This window comes from Felis catus, chromosome B1 (assembly GCF_018350175.1).
Source record: "Felis catus isolate Fca126 chromosome B1, F.catus_Fca126_mat1.0, whole genome shotgun sequence".
Classification (NCBI taxonomy): domain Eukaryota; kingdom Metazoa; phylum Chordata; class Mammalia; order Carnivora; family Felidae; genus Felis; species Felis catus.
In genome coordinates, this window is record NC_058371.1 from 42,507,772 (window position 1) to 42,530,064 (window position 22,293).

General features: G+C 37.8%; 1 protein-coding gene across 2 annotated transcripts in view; it reads right to left on the reverse strand.

The window, feature by feature from the left end:
• The window catches only part of IDO2 (indoleamine 2,3-dioxygenase 2), a 73,773-nt gene that overhangs the window by 30,121 nt on the left and 21,359 nt on the right, over positions 1 to 22,293 (reverse strand). The window contains exons 2-4 of one of the 2 annotated variants that reach the window (XM_023252573.2): positions 14,651 to 14,746; positions 4,683 to 4,802; positions 2,142 to 2,260 (exon numbers count right to left, since the gene is read on the reverse strand). In XM_023252573.2, the coding sequence (XP_023108341.1) occupies positions 2,142 to 2,260; positions 4,683 to 4,802; positions 14,651 to 14,746 (335 nt within the window). The remainder of the gene's footprint in view (positions 1 to 2,141; positions 2,261 to 4,682; positions 4,803 to 14,650; positions 14,747 to 22,293) is intronic. The other variant, XM_045055526.1, reaches the window with a different exon arrangement.

Here is a 22,293-nt window from a genome sequence, read left to right on the forward strand (position 1 = left end):
CACTTTGGATGTCACAGGTCGTGACTACACTGTGGGTCTGAAGGAGAGCAGAATTGCTCCACCCCAAATGCACTGCTTTGGCACACTGATTATTTGAACTAATGTTATATAAGAAAGAGCTGGCACAAGAAGGACATTCTGACTTTTTTTGTTCCCCTGAAAGCAGGAAATAAATCTGGTATGTGACAGGTACCCAACCTGTACAAGGAAAATTAACCCGAGAGGGAATTTAGGGCCAAGAAGCCTGTGTAAATACACCTTCACTAATTTGCTAACCCTAAGCCCAAACCCCTATGTCTTGTCAATTCTTCCCAAATGTATCGTTTTCTTGTCTAAAGGTATAAAATCTTCCTGTTTTGGTCACTTGTCTGAGTCTCATATTTTATGGGCTCTCATAGGTAAAATAATTAATTTCATTTTTCTTCTATTGATCTGTCTTATGTCAATGTAATTATCAGACCAGGCAAAGAACCTAGAAGGGAAGAAAGGAAAAATTTTCCTTCCCTGAAAGTCACTGTGTGACAAGGAGTAAGCTAAATCTCCACTCACACAGGAGCCCAAGAATATTTAGCCTGTGGCCACCATGATAAATTATCTTATTCCTTTTATATATTTGTCATTGCCACAAACCCGTATTTCTTTTATAACTATTATACTCTTACTTACCTTTAGCATCAGATCAAGTTTCACTTCCTCACCAAGCTGTTTCCTGATTTTTAAAGCCTGCATTGCTATAATTGCTTTGAAATGCTTAAGGGCTATTGCTTATGTCCCTCTTTGACATTTGTCTTGTTCTTTAACCATGTTGGTGCCCTTTGCTTCCATGTCTTCCATTTCTCTACAGCACTTAGCTCTATGGAAGGCATATTAAAAGACTCCAAACTTAATCACCAAGAAAGCTAACTACTGAACCCCAGACTGTGTCTGCCTCTCTGGGATGCAGCCCTGCTCACTCACTCACTGGGCAACTAGCCCCTTGTTGTTGTATTTTTGACTTAACCATTCCTGTCCAGACATTTTTTTTTTCCCTTCAACCTTTCCTGTTTCTCTCTTTCTCTTCAAACCAGAAATCCAGCTGACTCAACACTCAATGCCTTGACCAGAATTATTTCTGCACATATATTTATTATTTCTTTCTGTCAAAACTCTGAGTCAGATTCAGCAGCTTTTCATGAGAATACTGGTCACTAATTTTGTTATGAAAGAACTGGTCAAAGATCACAATTAATAATTATGGAAAATGTATCCTCCCAGGCCTCAGGTTCCTTAGAAAGATGAGATGGCCTCCCTTCTTCCAAGAAGCACATAAATTAGTCCCAAAATCTATAATGTTATATTAAGTCTTTAATCATCTAGAACAGATTCCCATCATCTCCTCTGGCATTCTTGTGGTACCTACAACCCTCAAGCTGAGGAAGTTCTTCCTCACATCTAACCTAAATGTCCCTTTAGTTATTTTATTAAGTTATAAAAGTACTATTTCTTGTACCTACAGCCTGAAATAAATTTGGTTGTGATAATAAAGTTCAAAGGGAAATTTAACAATTCACCTTTTCCACCCATTCTGATTAATTATTGTTTGTTAAAAACTCACACTATTTTTTCTTTAGACCAATACTTATCTACATTCCCAGCCCAACTTTCCAAGGATTGATGCCAGCTAGGTAGAAGAGATAGCATTATTAATCAAATTCTCAATCTAACTTTCTAGAGCCCTACTCTTAATTCACCTATAATCATAATCATAATCACAATCATTTATGGTCATTATATCAGGATGACTTATTGAAGTCACTGGCCCTAATTTGACATGAATGGAAGGCATGTTGTGGAATGGAAATTTGATGAGAGAGAATGAATGAAGCCTAATTATGCAGGAGCTTGAAGGTCAAGTTAAGAAATTCAGATTGGATGTGGAAGAAAACAAGAAAAAGTAGCCTGCTCCAATGTATTCAGAGTGGATTGAGAAGAAACTTCCGGGACGTGTAAATTTTGAACTTGAACACAAGTTCTTTGGAACCATAAAGCAGACACTAAATATGAACATCTAGAATCACACATAGCTGAAAATGCCAGGCCTTTACTGTAAGGAGAGGAAGTTTCCATCAATTCACATCCAAAGCACTCACTCCCTGTCTTACCTTTCAGGATCCCTAGTGGTCCAGTTTGTCAGCACCAAGTCTGCATGGACCAGGATAGGAGGGATGCCCAAGTTCCTGGAGACTTCAACAAAGGGAAGGGCAAGATTTCTTGGCAGAACCTTTTAGATATAAATACAGGAAATTAGCATACACCAGAAAAAATGCAGCAAGGGAAGTAATCATGATTGCCCTTTACTCCAGTAATTCTGTGGTAGGGAAATGACCTGGGCATAAAATTGGAATTATCTGAGTGACCCATATACACACACCTCACTCTCATTTTTTTTCCCTTAACATTCTAGTGGATATAATGTGTATGAGTACAATCTGAAATATATATGAAAATTACAAAACTGGAACACATACGTTTACATAGCGTATAAAATACTCTCTGAAAACTGACTCTGCAAAGAAGGGCATCACCAATGTTTAAACATAAACTGGGGGCTGAGTTGATGAGCAGTGGGAAAAATATCTCTAACTCTTTATATATCTACTTATCTATTGACAGAGATGTCTACATAAATATGTATGTGTGTATTTGTTTGTATAAAACTACATATATACATACATGTGTATGTATGCACACATATACGTGTGTGTTTATGTTTCAATCAGGAACAGGAATGGGGAGGACAGAACACTTCATCCTGTGTGGCAGCCAACTCTGTTCATCACTTCATAAGTCAAACCCAATAACAACTTTAAGACGGTCCCTATTTAACTCCTAAGTTATTGGAGGAACACTCCAAAGAGACATATCTGCCCACAAGTCCAGAAAAACTACTCAGATCCGTGGGAGATGGGGGCGCGGGGGGGGGGGGGTCTCTATCCGTAGACAAAGTTAAATTGGTTTTGATCCAAAATAACATTCTTATGCTCCCTATCTCCCACTTGCATTTTTATTTCCCCCTAGGATAAAAGTATCTATTAAAGAAGTCTTGCTTCTGCTTTTGCTTTCCTTAGATTTTTAGACTTGGGACAGAACTGTTTTTCAGGTAAGAAACAAAAAGAACTATAGAGTTTTAAAATTCAAACTTAAGTTTAGTTTCCCTGAGTCAGGGGTTGAGGAGGGCAATGCAAAAGTGAGGTGTCTATTTAGGTAAAGACTTAGAAGAGGAGATGTAGAGAAAGTTGGAGATGATCCCAGGCCATGGACAGGGGAATCCCTGGTAACCTGGAAGTAGATGGACACTCCACGAAACTGAAGGCTTCCTCCCCTGTCACCCTTTCTCTACCCCTTCCCCACATCTGGGATTACGGTTTGGAGAACACAAGGGGGAGGGAGGCCCAGCGGGACATTTTGTAGTGTGCCTAGATTTCAAAGTTTTTATATCAGATGTACATTTTTTTTTAATGAGATGTACTGACATTTAAGAACTCTGAAGCACATCTATATCTTCTTCTCTCCTTTCTCATGTTCCCTTCCTTTTGTCACAGGGGGGTTTACTTGAAAGAAAACAGGCAGTCTTCACCAAGCAAACAAAATAGGCCTGGGCTGCTCAGTGAACCACGGAGTACTGGAACAAGTAACTCTGATTCCTGGAAAAGGGACACTTAAACAAAATGAAAGGGAGTGGTGTTTTTTTACTGCTGTTAATGGAACTCAGAGATTTCATGTCTCCAGGTTTAGGTTTTTTGTTTTTTGGGTTTTTTTAAATGTTTACTTATTTATTTTTGATAGAGGAAAAGAGAGAGAGAGAGAGAGAGGGAGAGAGAGAGAGATGCAGGGGAGGGGCAGAGAGAGAGAGAGGATTTTAAGCAGGCTCTGTGTGGACAGCAGAGAGCCCGATGCAGGGCTCGAACTCATGAACTACGAGATCATGACCTGAGCTGAAACCAAGAATCAGATGCTCGACTGACTGAGCCACCTGGGCACCCTCCAGCTTCAGGCTGAAACTATAAAAGGTTAAGTAAAGATTTAGAAGAGATTTAAATGAATTATTAAGAGATCAATAATCAGTAGAAAGAGCAGAGTATTAAAAAATTAAAAGTAATCTTGTTAATGTCAATGGGTGCCTTTTAGGGAAAGAAGGTTACATTAGTGAATCAGAAGGTCTAAGCATGGCCTTGCATTTTACACTAACTTGCTATCTGACTCTGGAGAAGGATTTTTGTCTTCTGTAGTCCTCAGCTGTCTGTAAAATGGGCACAGTGGAGTTCTGTTTACTTCATGGGATTGAGAAAATCAGGCGATAATATATGTGCAAAGGAATACAGAATGCTGCAAGTGTAAGCTATTATTGTTTCTTTTTTTAATGAGATCTCAGTTCTTGCCTTCATATGCAACTTGTTAAACATTCTTGCCAGAAAAAAAAAAAAAAAAAAAAAAAAAGATGTGAAAGCTAATGAATGGCTACAACTCCTAAAGAAAATTAGCTTCTTAGGGAAAAAATTTGTCCTTCCTTCAACTGACAGCCAAAGAAAAGAACAAGAAAGGACCTATTTTCCAGGAAAACAGTGTGGAGCCAAGCAGTGAGTATACTTCAGGAGCAGCAGGCTTGCCAGATGACAAGACAGGCATGTGTTTTGTCCCCTTACCTCTTTGGGCTGCGTCTCTCCTTTCTGCCAGACATATCCCATGGTAATAAAGCTCAGAACCAAGTGGGCCAGGCGCTGTTCCCGGTAACTCTGGAGGAACTGGCAGGTCAGGAGGGGCATCTGTTCAAGAGAATATCCAGAGATTATCAGTTGCACGGTGAGGATGAGCACAGGGGTTCTTTGACGTGAAGGGTTCTATGTGTATAAGGAGCAGGTTATATTTTAGTGAAGGAACTAAGAGCCTCCATGCACACCCCATTTCCCCCAATCTTAGGACACTGCAGTATCTGAGGCATTTCAGGGGACCTTGCTCAGGAACTACCTAACCACTCCATCCAAACTCCTAAATTGCGCCCATGGTTGCTCCCAGACGCTAGTCACCTTCACTGAACTGACAGAGTGTGTAGTGTTCTAGAATAATTAATTTACAAGACTGAGATCACCTATTTCATGGAGTCTATCATGGCAACTTTTACAGTCCTACGTATCAAGGCACCTCTGCTTCCTTGGTATCATTTAACCCTGGTAACAAGCCTGCACTGTGAGTGTTACTTTCTCTGTTTAATTCCGAAGTAAAAGGAGAAACAGTGCAATTAGGAGTTTGACCAAATCCCTAGGGGGTGTTGGCTGAGCTGGGCCAGAGTTGTTCAGTCCTGTTTGAAACCTTCCAGTGACCGTGGCTGGGTGTTTTCACCTCTCCATGCCCTTTTTCTCTGATACGTATCACCAGGGGATTTACAGATGATGTCTTCATGAAAACCACACCCGTACAGAAGTCAATTGTTGACAGCTCTGCCCCAACAAAACAGTTTCTCACTTTTGTCTGGAACACCCTTGCCTGTCTTGGTTGACTGAAACAGTGAGTTCCACCTTCCTGGCACAGCCCCTCCTCATCTCGTCCTTTTTCCTTGGTCCCCCTATCTCTTCCCCAGCTGTAGACACAGCCTGATCCAGATCTTCCCAGGGGTCCTTCTCTGGGTCTTTAAGTGCCCCAAGAGGCGGCGGTGGACGTCTTGTGTATCCCTTTAAGCGCCAGGAACCGCCTCTGCGGCCTCAGACCCGCTGCCCCTCCCGCCCAGGCTCTCCGCAGCTTGCTCTAGAGCCTCGGCGACGGAATCCTTCCTCCGCTCTCCGCCAAGGGGCAGCCTTCCCATGTCTGTTCGCCCCGCGCAGCTGCGTGTTCCTTCCTCCTAAAAGTTGGCTCTGAATCGCAAATGCAATGTGCTCTAGGCTCGCGTGCGTTTGCGTGTGCGTGTATGAGGTGGGGGAGTGACTGCTGAGATGTTGCATTTCAACAGGAACCGGCTTGAGAATTATGACCATAGTTATTAAGCACTTGTTGTAAGGTGCCTTGGAAAGCGTTTCCAAGGCACACTGCTAAAAACTTCCCATGCCGGATGTTGTTCTGTCTTGCCCCCCAATTCCACAGGACACAACTAAGTCAAAAAGGGTAGGGTCAGGGTCACAGAGCCGGCAGGGACTGAGCCCGGATGCTACTTCAGTTCTACCGACAATTGCCCTGTTCTCCCAAGTCAGCACTGCCTGCTAGAAACATGGAAACCACACATGTAATTAAAAAATTTCCAGGAAGAACGGCAAAAAAGGTTCTACTTAAAGGCCCCTCCCTAGGCAAGCTTATCGAGAAACCCTGCAGATGTCCGTGTTTGAGCCTCTTTCTCTTTCAGGTCGTGGTGCCCTTCAGTCTCAGAAAATAGACCACAACTATAAAACTTAACCTTCTCTAGCCTGGGACCATAACCCACATCCCAGCAGAGCCTGGGACAGAGCATCCTGAGAAACTTGTCACCTCCCAGTCCCGCCCCACCATGGGTGTGGCTGCAAACCTCTCACAACCTTAAAACCCTTTAAGAGGCCCAGCCTAATACAAACTCGGGCCACCGTTTCTCTTGATATCTGGCCCCTCTCCTCTCTTGGAGAATGAATAAACTCTGTCCTGCTAGTTGTTCTACTCTTCGTGCGATTCTTGGTCGCTGGTGCCACCAGCCACCCTAACAAGAGACATTTAAAGAAATTAGTAAAAGAAACATGAAATTTGTTTTAGTAACATATTTTTTTTCTAGGTCAATATATGCATAATATTATTAACACATAATCAGTATAAAAATATTGAGATGATTTGCAGTCTCTTTTTTAGGGTAAGTCTTCAGAATCCAGTAAGTAGCTTACATCGCAATTTGTCTTAACCACATTTCAAATGCTCTATAGCTATAAGTCCCTATTGGTTACCTAGAGTGCAGCCAAGGTAAAGGAACAGGGTCCAAGTTGAGAATGTGGCTTTTGGTTAGAGGTTTTTTTTTTTGGAAATTTCCTGCACAACCCAGAGTCCCTGGGTTCCTCTTTCCAAGCAAACCCACACATTTTTTTTAAACATCAAAATGATTTAGAAAAAGTAAACAGCAACAACAAATACCCTTTGTAATGGAAATTTTTTTCTACAAAAAAAAAAAAAAAAAAAAAAAAAAACCCGGATAAAATAGTTAGGGAGAGAGTAAGTCATAAACTTAATGTTTTCTTCAGTTTAAAGAAATCAACTTCATTTCATATTTGTGTTTTATTGTGAGATGGAAAGTAAATACGAAAGTTGTAAAATCCAATTCCATTACACTTTTTCTTTTCCTGATTATTAATACAGGTTACCATCTTCCAATGTCACTTGGTCATTTATGTTTGCTAGTTTGTAAAAGGTCTGTTCCTGTTTATACCACATTTTTTTTTTTTAATGTGGTTGTTTCTCTTTCTGTTTGATTTCCAGGACTTTATATATACAGGATGCAAATCTTTTTCTCAGTTATATACATGATAGCATTTTTCAGTTTGTGGCTTGGCTTTTCATTTTCTTTATAGTCTATTTTGAGGAAAAGAGGCTCTATTTTAGTGAAATGAAGTCTATCATAAAAACATCCCAATCTTAGTCATTAGGAAATCTTCCTTAGTCCAAGTACATATTCTCTTCAATTCTCTTGTAAAACATTTAATTTTTGTCTTTTACATTTAAATTCTTAATCCATCTGGAATGAATATATTTTTGTTTATGACACAAGGAGCCAATCCAATCAATGTATTCTTTTGCTCTGTGCTGCCATATGTATGGATAATCGGTCATTCTAGCACCATTATGTTCCCTTCTAATCTATCATTTCCTCTGTGATATAGTAACATTTCACATGTGTGTGGGTCTGTATGTCAGTTCTGTATTAAAGTTTTGGGTGCTCATTGTTACTGCTGCCCTATATCATCTGGTCTCAAATTTTGTAGTTTTATATGTCATGATGACTGACAAGGCAAATTTTCTCACCTTGCTGTTAAATATACATATATTTATTCATGTACTTTTTACATGGCATAACAAACTAAACATTATTTTATATTTACAACTTCCAAATTTTTTAAACTTCTTGTTAAAAATAAATATGGAATTTTAGCTCCATCATCATGTTAATGCACTTTGGCCACAAGACTACATACATACACATACATGCAGGCACACATTATTTTAGAAATTCCTTCTTATTTCACAGCCACATAGCAGTGCTTATTAAGATTAACCATACAAAACAAAAGTTGACCATACATTTCATTAATTTCATTATTTGTCAATGTTTCTTAAATGTTCATTTTTTCTCTCCTGAGTCTTTTTTTTTTTTTTTTCAAATTTTTATTCAAATTCTAGTTAGTTAGGATTCAGTGCAATATTGGTTTCAGGTGTAGAATTCGGTGACCCATCACTTACATACAACACACAGTGTTCATCACAACAGGTAGCCTCCTTAATACCCATCACGTGTCTAGCCCATCTCCCATCCACCTCCCTCCATCAACCCTGTTTCTTTTCTATCTTTAAGAGTCCCTTATGGTTAGTTTCCCCCTTTCTTCTTTCTTTTTCTTTTTTTTTTTTACCCTCCCATATGTTCATTTGTTTTGTTTCTTAAATTCCACATATGAGTGAAATCATATGGTATTTGTCTTTCTCACACTGACATATTTTGCTTAGCATAATATACTCTAGCTCCATTCACATCATTTTAAATGGCAAGATTTTCCTTTTTGATGGCTGAGTAATATTCATATAGATGAATCAGTGAGTAATATTCATATTATATATGAATATTCATTACATATCATGTATATTCATTATACATGTGTACCACAATTTATTTATCCATTCAATCACTCTATGAACATTTGGGTTCTCTCCATAGTTTGGCTATTGTTGATAATGCTGCTATAAATATCAGGGCATGTGCACCCCTTTGAATCTGTATTTTTGTATCCTTTGGGTAAATACTTAGTAGTGCAATTGCTGGATTGTACGGTAGTTCTTTTCTTTAACTTTTTGTAGAACCTCCATACTGTTCTCCAGAGGAGAAAAGTGTAAGAGGGTTCCCCTTTCTCCTTATCCTAGCCTTATCCTGTTGTTTCTTATGTTAATTTTAGCCATTCTGACAGGAGTGAGGTGGTATCTCATTGTGGTTGTGATTTGTATTTCCCTGATGATGAGTGATGTTGAGCATCTTTTCATGTGTCTGTTAGCCATCTGGATGTCTTCTTTGGAAAAATGTCTATTCATGTATTCTTCCCATTCCTTAGTTGGATTATTTGTTTCTCGGGGTGTTGACTTTGGTAAATATTTTATAGATTTTGGATACTAACCCTTTATCTGATATGTCATTTGCAAATATATTCTCCCATTCTGTAGACTGCCTTTCAGTTTTGTTGGTTGTTTCCTTCACTATGCAGAAGCTTTTTATCAAGATGAAGTCCTAATAGTTCATCTTTGCTTGTTTCCCTTGCCTCTAGCAACATGTCTCATAAGAAGTTGCTATGGCCTAGGTCAGAAAGGTTTCTGCCTATGTTCTCCTGTAGAATGTTGATGGTTTCCTGTCTCACATTAGGTCTTTCATCCATGGTGAATTTATTTTTGTGTTTTGGGTAAGAAAGTGGTCCAGTTTCTTTCTTCTGCATGTTGTCATCCAGTTTTCCCAAAACCATTTGTTGAAGAGGCTGTCTTTTTTTCCATTGGATAGTCTTTCCTGCTTTGTCAAAGATGAATTGACCATATAGTTGGGGGTCCATTTCTGGGTTTCCTATTCTGTTCCACTGATCTATGTGTCTGTTTTTGTGCCAGTACCATATTGTCTTGAGGACAAATGTCTTGAGGACAAGCTTTGCATTAAAGCTTGAAGTCTGGAGTCGTGATGCCCCCAGTTTTGCTGTTCTTTCTCAGGATTGCTTTGGCTATTTGGGGTCTTTTGTGGTTCCATACAAATTTTAGAATCGTTTGTTCTAGCTCTGTGAAAAATGCTGGTGGTATTTTGATAGGGATTGCATTGAATGTATACATTGCTTTGGGTAGTATGGGCATTTTAACAATGTTTGTTCTTCCAATTCATGAATATGGAATGTTTTTTCCATTTCTTGTGTCTTTTTCAGTTTCTTTCATAAGTGTTCTATAGTTTTCAGAGTACAGATCATTTGCCTCTTTGGTTAGGTTTATTCATATGTATCTTATTGTTTTGGGTGCAATTGCAAATGGGATCAATTCCTTTATTTCTTTTTCTGCTGCTTTATTACTGGTGTATAGAAATGCAACAGATTTCTATATGTTGACTTTATATCCTGTGACTTTACTGAATTCATGTATTAGTTCTAACAATTTTATAACTTTTGGGTTTCCTACATAGAGTATAATGTTCTCTGCACATAGAGAAGAAGTTTAACGTCTTCCTTGCCAATTGGATGCCTTTTAGTTCTTTTTGTTGTCTGATTGCTGAGGCTAAGACTTTCAGTACCATATTAAATAGTAATGGTGAGAGTAGATAGATATCCTTGTCTTATTCCTGACCATAGAGAAATGGTTCTCAGTTTTTCACCATTGAGGATGATATTAGCTGTGGATCTTTCATATATGCCCTTTATGATGTTGAGGCATGTTCCATCTATCCCTACTTTGTTGAAGGTTTTTATCAAGAATGGATGCTATATTTTGTCAAATGATTTTTCTGGATCTGTTGATAGGATCATATGGTTCTTGCCCTTTCTTTTATTACTGTGGTGTATAACATTGATTGATTTGTGAATATTGACCAGCCCTTCAGTCTAGAAATAAATCTCACTTGATAATGGTGAATAATTCTTTTAATACTGTTGAATTTGATTTGCTAGCATCTTGTTGAGAAATTTTACATCCAGGTTCATCAGGAATATTGGCCTGTAATTCTCCTTTTTAGTGGGCTCTTTGTCTGGTTTTGGAATCAAGATAATGATGACCTTGTAAAACGACTTTGGAAGTTTTCCTCTCATTTCTAGTTTTTGGAACAGTTTGAGAAGACTTTTGTTTGTTGGGAGATTTTTGATTACTGATGCAAATTCTTTGCTGGTTATGGATTTGCTCAAATTTTCTAGTTTTTCCTGTTTCAGTTTTGGTAGTTTGTATGTTTCTAGGAATTTGTCCATTTTTCTCCAAATTGCCCAGTTTGGTGGCATATAATTTTTCATAAGGCTTTATTATAGTTGTTTGTATTTCTGTGGTATTGATTGTGATCTCTCCCTTTTCATTTGCAATTTTATTTTCTGGGTCCTTTCTCCTTTCTTTTTGTTAAGTCTGGCTAAGGGTTTATCAATTTTATTAATTCTCTTGAAGAACCAGCTCTTGGTTTTACTGATCTGTTCTGCTGTTTTTGTTTGTTTGTTTGTTTGTTTCTCTATCACTTATTTCCTCTCTAATCTTTATCATGTCCCTTCTTTCATGGGCTTTAGACTTTATTTATTGTTCCTCTTCTAGCTTGTATATTTGAGACTTTTATTTCTTCTTTAGATAGGCCTGTATTGCAATATGCTTCCTTATTAGGACTCCCTTTTCTGCATCCCAAAGGTTTTGAACTGTCATGTTTTCATTTTCATTTGCTTCCATATGCTTCTTACTTTCATTTTTAATTTCCTGGTCAACCCACTCATTCTTTAGTAGGATGTTCTTTAACTTTCATGTATTTGTGGTCTTTCCATAATTTTTCATGTGGTTAACTTCAAGCTTCATGGCATTGTTGTTATAAAATATTCATGGTATGATTTCGATCTTTTTGTAGTTGAAGGGTGATTTGTGCCCCAGTAAATTATCCATTCTCTAAATGTTCCATGTGCTTTCAAAAAGAATGGGTATTCTGCTGCTTTAATATGTTTAAAAACATTGATTCATCACAGCCATTTGTTCTGAATGTCCAGACCCTTCTTACTGCTTTTTGACTTACCCCTTCTCTTTATATCACATGGTAATTTGATATTATTTATTCATGTTCAGGAATGGTGGTCAGTTTTACCAGAAATAATAGCTAATATAGCTTCCCTTATCATGTTTCCAGAATCCTACTGAGATTCCTCTTGTGTAGCTTCCTCTGAGCAAGTCTGTTGCCTGTAATGTTTTGTAGCAGTGGAGTGGAGAAAGGGGACGCTTTCGGGAAGAAGATGGATGCATCTAAACCAAAAACAAGTTTGTTTGTTTTGTACCTAAACATAGATAGGTATATTGGGGCTTTCTAAGAGCAAGGTGGTTGGCCTTGAGGTACTTTAAGATCAAAACTGTAAATTCAATTATTGTGTTGCCTGCGCAAAGTAAAGGTCTCAAGAGAACATGTTTTTAGTCTGTAGCTCCATATATGGCCCTGGAAACCATAATGATTACTTTTTATGACTGATTTCCAATTGATTCAGTATGAGCCTGAGCTGGTGAAGTCCTTTTTTAAAAATCTTTTTTTTTTTTTATTTAAAAGTAATCCCTACACCCAGTGTGGGACTCAAACCTACAACACCAAGATCAAGAGGTTCATGCTTTACCAACTGAGCAGCCAAGTGCCCCAGTGAAGTCTTAAAAGTGGTTTCATGTAGTTAGATGTTTTTTTAAGTAATTAGAAATGTAGAGACTGGCCAAGAGTGTTGTAATAGTTTCCTAGGGCTGCCTCAACTAATGAACACAAACTCAGAAGCTTAAAACTATAGAACTCACAATTCTGGACAATAGAAGTCTCAAATTAAGGTGTTTGTAAGGTTGGTTCCCTCTGGAATTTCTGAGGGACAATCTGTTCCATGTTCCCTTCTCAGTTTCTGGTGATTACCAGCAACTGTTGACACTTTGGCTTATACATACATTATTTCTATCTCTGCCTCTATCTTCATATGGTGTTCTTCCCCAATCGTTCGTAGGTCTCTGGCCATATTTCTTTCTTCTTATAAATACACCAGTCATATTGGATTAGAGTGCACCCTAATACAGTATGACCTCATTTACCTTGATTTTATCTGCAAAGACCTTATTTCCAAATAAGGTTACAGTCACAGTTTCCAAATGGACACTATTTCTGGTGAAACACTATTCAACCCAGTAGAAGTGTCTGGGGATTATTTTCACTGCTGTACTAAGCTGTTTCCCCATCTCCCATGTATTCAGTGGCCAGAAGTTAGCTGGACACTCCTAGTTTTTTCTCATTGATATTTAACATATGCAGAGCACCAATTCAATGAGTCTTTCATTTCACTCATGACAGTTTAATCAAACAGAACCTGAGGAAAGCCTGGTGCAGAGAATTGTGTAGTTCACAAATTGAATCTTAATCTGTCCTTCTACAGACTATCCCAGACTCCACCTTGTTTCTATGTCCTGTTACTCTGACATGGGAGAGGGAGGCTACAGAGGCTTAATTTACTTTGGTTGAATGCTTGGCATGCATACCACAGACTCTGATGTAATTTGCTTGATGTGATACAGTTTTTTAAGTTTTATCCACCTTTGGTACTTTCTCTTGTTTTCCTGCTTTTAAAGATATTTTATTATTTTTCTTCTTCTTCTTGTATTTCTTTGTCATATTGATAAGACTTTATGCAGCAGGAAAATACATTCTTAGGTTTAATTTGCCATCTTCATAAATGTTGAAGACAGTCTCTTGAATCTTTTCCAGGATTTCCAATCTTGTGCCTGAACTTAGCAGACATCTAGGAAGTATATTTAAATGCATTAGTATTTATAGATACTAAATATGTTTAAGTCAGTGATGGAGAGTTTGAGAGAATGAAAAACCTTTCTTGTATCTCTGAAACCACATGGTATTCCAAATACGTGGGATTAAAGCTGATGGAGAGGAGACTAGATGGAAATATAAATATATATTGAGCACTGTGAAGTAGCAAGGAATACAGAGGGTTATTCAAAGCCATGTAGTTCCCACAACTCTATGACACCAGAATTACTCCTCTTCTATAAATAATGAAGCAGAGTTACTTGGGTGAAGTAATCTGTTTACAAGTTAGATAGCTACTAAGTGATAAAAACCAAGATTCAAACTCAGGTCTTTCCAAATCAAAGTCTATATTCTTCCAATTATATCTTCTTATTATTACTGTGTGGTAATGTCAGTACTTCCAGGACCAAGAAATTTCACTGTCTCTTATTCACTCTTGGAAAATATTGCTCCTTTTATCAATTATTTTTGCAGACCTACCAACCCTGACTTTAAAACTCAGCAATTCTCTTGAGTCCAATACTCTCTAAGACCCGGATGGTAAAATTAAGGCAGAGGAAACCTGACCATGTGACATGCAATGAGGACACTGAGAATTCCTATGCTCATCCTTCTCAAGGTAGACCTTATCCATCAACTTGCCTACAATTCCCAACCAGACTGCCTTCCTTTTTCAGGCAAATATTTGTTGAGGGCTTAATATGTTCCAGAAATTGTTTTGTGCAGACTCTGGAAATTTTATGGAAATACATGTGTCATATGAAGAAGTAGTCATTCCACTCTTTAGGAAATGTGAGATACCCTTTTTGGTAATCTCAGTGGCAACATTTGGTGTCCCTGGGTCCTTGACACACTTTCACAGTGCTGAGAAAAAAAAGTGGTACGGGGATGAAAATAGGAAGGTGAGAAGAACTTAAGGAGAATAATGAAAAAAAGATATACCTTGTCCACTTGAGCTTGAAGCTGGTGACTCTCAATCAAGTGAGGGAGTTTGTTAGCAATTTCCATCCAAGGTCTATAATGATCTGGAAGTTCTTTCTGCATTCAAAATATAAACATCTCAGTATTTCTGACCTCTTTGGGAAGCAGCATCAGGGCAGTAGCTTCTTTCAAATTTCAGTCTTAAAGTAGAATTCAGGTCAGTTCAGTTGAACAAATATTGAGAATTCACGCCATGCTGAGACTTATGCTAAGCACTGTACACTCACAGATGACTGAAATACAATCCTTGAGCTTAAAGAGCATATGGTCTACTAAGGCAGAAAAAAGTATAGTCAGATATATCTGTGTATATGCAGTGTTATATGTTCGGTTACTGATATGTGTATAAGCTTAATAAATTGCAAAGAAGAGGGAGTTGTTAATTCTGTCAGTGGTTGTAGGATATTAAAGGGAAGTATTTGTAGAAATATGAGAATTGGGGCTAGTATTAGAGTCTGAAAGTGACTTTGGTATGTGAAAATTTGAAAATGGGAAGGCAGTAAAAAAGAAGAGATAGTGGATAAATAGAGATAACTCCTTCTTGGGACTACAGATGATTCAGTGTTACTGGAATACAAAGCTCAACAGAAAAGGTGATAGCAGATAAGACTAGAAAATCATATCAAATGTGCTTTCAATAAAGTACATAAGAACTTTCTTTTCATGTTGTGGGTGGCATGGTTTGATTTGAATTTTGTTTATAAGATTTGTTTATAAGATTTGAAAGTCAGACTAGGAAGGCTTTGAAATACTAGTTGAGGACTAAATTTAGTTAATGGCAACAAATTTAGAAAAGAAAAGGCATGTATTCAAGAAATATTTGGAAAGTAAAATTAAAATGATGAGATGATCAAATTTAGAGATGGAGGCTAAAGGCATGATGACTTCTAGTCCAATAACATTGCCTGGGTTGGACCCATGGTTTAGCCAAGTAGAACATAGGCTGAATTTCAGCAATCCTAGCTCCATCCCAGGAAATGGCACACTGTACCTGTTACTGTAAGAAAATTTTCATTGGAATACAGCCACATTCATGTGTTTACATGTTGTCTATGGCGCTTTCACATTACAGCAGCAGAATCGGGTAGTTGCAACAGAAAAACCATATGCTATGCAAAACTCAAAGTATTTACTATATACAACTCCTGAATATTTTTTACAGAAAAATATTTGCCAACTCCTGAATCCATCCCTATGGTCAGGTCTGGGCCTACATTTTCAGTGTATAAACTGTACAACTGAATGTTGTGTTTCTGGGTTAAGAAGGAAGAGGTCATAAGGATGATTGACATGTTTCTGAAATAGGTAACTGAATGAATTGAAGGGAACACAAACTGAAACAAAAATGCAAGGGAATGTCAAGGAGAGGGCCCAAAAATAGTGAATTTATTTTTTGATATATACAGCCTAAAATGTCTGTGGAATGTCAAGATATGGCCGCATATCGGGCAGGCGCATTTACAGCTTGAAGTTCAGGAAAAAATTATTAGAAATACATAGTTAGGAAGCATAATTGCAGTAAAAACTTCGCATTACTTCAAACCACAAAAGTGTGTAAAGTTATTTGGGAGAAGTTGCAAAGTGAAATGAAAAGACTGAGATCAGCACACGCAAATTTTGACAAGGCAGGCAGAGGAACTGAATCCAGTAATACAGGTCAACAAGAGGTTCAATGAGTCAGAAGGGAATCACCCTACAGGATTCAAGACGTCAGATTTCAGATAAAAAAGGAATCATCAGAAGGTCAAATGTATCATTAGAAAGTAAAAGAAAGACACTTTCTGAGAGGGGCCAAGATGGCGGAGCAGCATGAAAGTTTTTTTGCCTCTCTAGTCCCTGAAATGAAGCTAGATTAACACCAAACCATCTTACACACCTAGGAAACTTGATTTGAGGATTAACACAACAATCTGCACAACTTAAACCAAAAACTCTGACAGGTACGCAGCATGGAGAGATGAACTTAGGGAGCGACAAGTCTCACATGGTAGGGAGCTGTTTTTGCTTGCAGAGAGAGGATGGACATGGGGGGAGAGTACAGTAAAAGTACCCCTCCCCAAAGCAACTGGAGAGAAAGAGGAAATAGCCACAAAAGACTGAACAGAAAAGGGAGAAAGGAGAAATGAGAGGGTTTAAATTCCATTAAGACTCTATAAACAGGGAGAGAACAGAGTTTGAAACTCTGCAGCTCAATACCTGGAGGAGCAGAAATACCTGGAGGAGCTAATCCCCAGGAGCAGAAAGTGAGGTCTGAGGGGTCCTCGGGTCACATGGGAAGAGATGGTTCTCATTTTGGGAGGACATTTGGTAGAGACTGTACAGCTTCACCACAGGCAAAGGTCCTAGTGGACCCAGAGAACAACCACATTCACTGGTGTTGGAATAAGGATGTTAAGGGTGAAGCCTGATGCCAGATGTGTGTTGTGATTTACCATAATCCCTGAAATGCTACTGCTACACAATTGTGCCAACATTTTCTGGGGCAGGCTGGCACCCAGCCACAGTCTCTGGGCATATACAGCATCATGGTCACATGAATGTTCCATTGTTCTGCAAGACCCTCCTCCAGAGGGTCTGAGAGGGTCAAAGCTACAGGGCCTTCAGAAGTGAGGGATTTGGAAACACAGCCCCATCTGATATAAAATTTGGGAAGGAGGTGCTGCCTAGAAGGCTGATGGTTTGGTTGTGGACAGTGTAGAAGCAAGGAGTGGACTGAAGACAGAGAAAAGTAGGGGTGCTTGATTGTCCTATGGGGAGAGCACAGAGTCTGAAACTAGGGACTGGGTCGCTGGGTGACACCATTTTCTCCCCTGCTGCACACACTCTTACATGCCTACACACACCACAACCATCAACCCCAGTAAACTAAGCAGCAATATCTAGTGGAGAATGGAGCTGTTACAGCAAAACCTGCCCAACTGGGCCAACCACACTCTTGAGGAACACCACAGGTCTCTCTGCCAGCTTAGTTTGCGGACTGTAAAGTGCTTCATAGTTTGACTTCCAGGGGAAACTAGAGGTAATTTCCATCGTATTTCATTCTGTTCACTGACCCATTTATTTATTTTTTTTCTTTTTCTTTTATTCGTGAATACAGAAAGAGAAAAAAAATATTTTATTTTCCAGTTTTATAAAAAAGATTTTCTTTAATTTTCTTCTACTATATTTTTTGTAAATTTTTTAAATTCTATTTTACTTTCATCATTTCATTTTATTCTATTTTATTGTGTTCATTTTTTTAATTTTCAAATGTTTTCTTTTTTTCTTTTCTCTATTTTACAAAGTTTGTAAACTCTATTTTACAAAATTTGTACAACTCTATTGTACAAAGTTTCTTTCAACAACCAGACCAAAACACAGGATATAGCATCCAGTATTTGATTTTTTTGTGTTGTTTTCATTTTTTAATTTTAATTTTTTTAATTTTATTAATTCCTTTTCTTCCTTCAAAATGATGAAATGAAGGAATTCACCCCAAAAGAAAGAACAGGAAGAAATGACAGCCAGGGACTTAATCAACACAGATACAAGCAAGATGTCTGAACCAGAATTTAGAATCATGATAATAATAATACTAGCTGGGGCTGGAAAATGCATAGAATCCCTTTCTGTGGAGATAATAAACATAAAATCTAGTAAGGATGAAATTAAAAATGTTATAACTGAGATGTAATCTTGAATGGATGCCACGGTGGCAAGGATGGATGAAGCAGAGCAGCGAACCAGTGATATAGAGGACAAACTTATGTAGAATAATGAAGCAGAAAAAAAAAGGGAGACTAAGGCAAAAGAGAACTATACAAGAATTAGAGAACTCAGTGACTCATTAAAAAGGAATAACATGAGAATCATAGGGGGCCCAGAAGATGAAGAGAGAGAAAAGTGGGTAGAAGGTTTATGTGAGCAAATCCTAGCAGAAAACTTTCCTAACCTGGGGAAAGACACAGACATCAAAATCCAGGAAGCACAGATAACTCCCGTTAAATTCAACAAAGACCGACCATCAACAAGGCATATCATGGCTAAATTCACAAAATACTCAGGCAAAGAATCATGAAAGCAGCAAGGGAAAAAGTCCTTAACCTACAAAGGAAGACAGATCAGGTTTGCATCAGACCTGTCCACAGAAACTTGGCAGGCCAGAAAGGAGTGGCAGGATATTTCAATATGCTGAATCAGAAAAATATGCATCCAAGAATTCTTTATCCAGCAAGGCTGTCATTCAAAATATAAGAAGAGATAAAAGGATTTCCAGGCAAACAAAAATTAAAGGAGTTCGTGATCACTAAACCCACCCTGCTAGAAATTTTAAGAGGCACTCTCTAAGGGAAAAAAAAAAGATGAAAAAAAAATCAAAAAAGACCAAAAACAACGAAGACTAGAAAGGAACAGAGCATACCACCAGAAACTCCAACTCTACAGACACAATGATGGCAACAAATTCATATCTTTCAGTACTCACTCCAAATATCAATGGACTAAACGTCCTAATCAAAAGACATAGAGTAACAGAATGGATAAGAAAAGAGGATCCATTTATATGCTGTTTACAAGAGATCCATTTTACACCTTAAAATACCTTCAGATTGAAAGTAAGGGGATGGAGAACCATCTATCACACTAATAGTCACTAAAAGGAAGCCAAAGCAGTCATACTTATATCAGACAATCTAGGCTTTACTTTTTTTTTTTTTAATGTTTTATTTATTCTTGAGAGAGAGAGGGAGAGCATGAACAGGGTAGGGACAGAGGAAGAGAGGGAGACACAGAATCAGAAGCAGGTTCCAGGCTCTGAGCTGTCAACACAGAGGCCAAGGCAGGACTCAAACTCACAAATCAAGAGATCATGACCTGAGCCAAAGTCGGATGCCTCACCAACTGAGCCACCCAGGCACCCCAAAACAATCTAGACTTTAAAATAAAGACTGTAATGAGATGAAGAAGGGCATTATATCATAATGTGTCTATCCACCAAGAAGATTTAACAATTGTAAACACTTATGCTCCAAACATGGAAGTACCCAAATAAATAAATCAATTAATCATGAACACAGAAACTCATTGATAATAATACCTTAATAGTAGGGGACTTCAACACCCCACTTACAGCAATGGACAGGCCATCTAAACAGAAAATCAACAAGGAAACAATTCCTTTTAATGACACCCTGGACTAGATGGACTTAATGGATATATTCATAATATTTCATCCTAAAGCAGCAGAATACACATTCTTCTTGAGTGCACATGGAACATTCTCCAGAATAGATCACACACGCGGACACAAATCGTCCCTCAACAAGTACAAAAAGATAGAGATAATACCATGCATATTTTCAGACCACAATGCTATGAAACTTGAAATCAACCACAAGAAAAAATTTGGAAAGATAACAAGTACTTGGAAACTAAAGAACATCTTACTGAAGAATGAATAGGCTAACCAAAACATTAAAGAGGAAATTAAAAAGTGCATGGAAGCCAATGAAAATGATAACACCACAGCCCAAAATCTCTGGGATGCAGCCAAGACAGTCAGAAGAGGGAAGTATATAGCAATACAGGCCTTCCTACAGAAAAAAGAAAGGTCTCAAATACACAACCTAACCTTACACTTAAAGATCTGGAAAAAGAACAGCAAATAAAACCCTAAACCAGCAGAAGATGGGAAATAATAAAGATTAGAGCAAAAAATCAATGCTATTGAAACCAAAACAAACAAACAAAAAAACCAAAAAACACAAAAAACACAAAAACACAAAAAACCAGTAGCTGGTTCTTTGAAAGAATTAACAAAATTGATAAACCCCTAGCCAGTTTGATCAAAAAGAAAAAAGGAAAGGACCCAAGTAAATAAAATCAAGAATGAAAGAGGAGAGATCACAACCAACACAGCAGAAATACAAGCAATAATAAGAAAATATTATGAGCAATTATATGCCAATAAATTGGGCAATCTGGAAGAAATGGACAAATACCTAGAAACATGTAAACTACCAAAACTAAAACAAGAAGAAATAGAAAATTTGAATAGACCCATAATCAGTAAAAAATCTAATTAACAATAAAAACTTCCCAAAAAACAAGAGTCCAGGGGAATTCTACCAAACATTTAAAGCAGAGTTAACATCCATTCTTTTGAAGCTTTTCCAAAAAAATAGAAATGGAAGGAAAATTTCCAAACTCATTCTATGAAGCCAGCATTACCTGGATTCCAAAACTAGACAAAGACCCCATTAAAAAAGAGAACTACATATCAATTTCCCTGATGAACATGGATGCAAAAAACCTCAACAAGATATTAGCCAACTGGATCCAACAATACATTAAAAAAATTGTTCAGCACAACCAAGTGGGATTTATACCTGGCATGCAGGGCTGGTTTAATATCCGCAAAACAATCAATGTGATACATCACATCAATAAAAGAAAGGATGAGAACCACATGATCCTCTCAATAGATGCACAGAAAGCATTTGACAAAATACAGCATCCTTTCTTGATAAAAATCCTCAAGAAAGTTGGAATAGAAGGATCATACTTCAAGATCATAAAAGCCATATACAAAAGACCCAACAATAATATCATCCTCAATGGGGAAAAACTGACAGCTTTTCACCTAAGGTCAGGAACAAGACAGGGATGTCCACTCTTGCCACTGTTATTCAATATAGCATTGGAAATCTTAGCCTGAGCAATCAGACAACAAAAGGAATAAAAGGCATCCAAATCGGCCAGGAGGAGGTCAAACTTTCACTCTTTGCAGATGACACGATACTTTATATGGAAAACTCAAAAGATTCCACAAGAAAACTGCTAGAAGTGATTCATAAATTCAGCAAAGTCGCAGGATATAAGATCAATGCACAGAAATCAATTGCATTCCTGTACATCAATAATGAAGCAACAGAAAGAGAAATCAAGGAATCAATCCCATTTACAATTGCACCCAAAACCATACAATACCTAGGAATAAATCTAACCAAAGAGGTGAAAAATCTATACACTGAAAACTATAGAAAGCTTATGAAAGAAATTGAAAAAGACAAAAAAATGGAAAAATATTCCATGCTCCTGGATTGGAAGAACAAATATTGTTCAAATGTCAATACTACTCAAAGCAATCTACATATTCAGTGCAATCCTTATCAAAATAAGCCCAGCATTCTTCACAGAGAATAAACAATCTTAAAATTTGTATGGAACCACAAAAGACCCCAAATAGCCAAAACAATCCTGACAGAGAAAACCAAAGCTGAAAGCATCACAATCCTGGACTTCAAGATGTATTATAAAGCTGGAATCATCAAGACAGTATGGTACTGGCACAAAAACACACATTCAGATCCTTGGAACAGAATAGAGAACCCAGAAATGGACCCACAAATGTATGACCAATGAATCTTTGACAAAGCACGAAAGAATATCCAGTGGAATAAAGACAGTCTCTTTAGAAAATGGTGCTGGGAAAACTGCACTGTGACATGCAGAAAAATGAACCTGGACCACTTTCTTACACCATACACAAAAATAAGTTCAAAATGGATGAAAGACCTAAATGTAAGACAAGAAGCCATCAAAATCCTCTAGGGGAAAGCATGCAA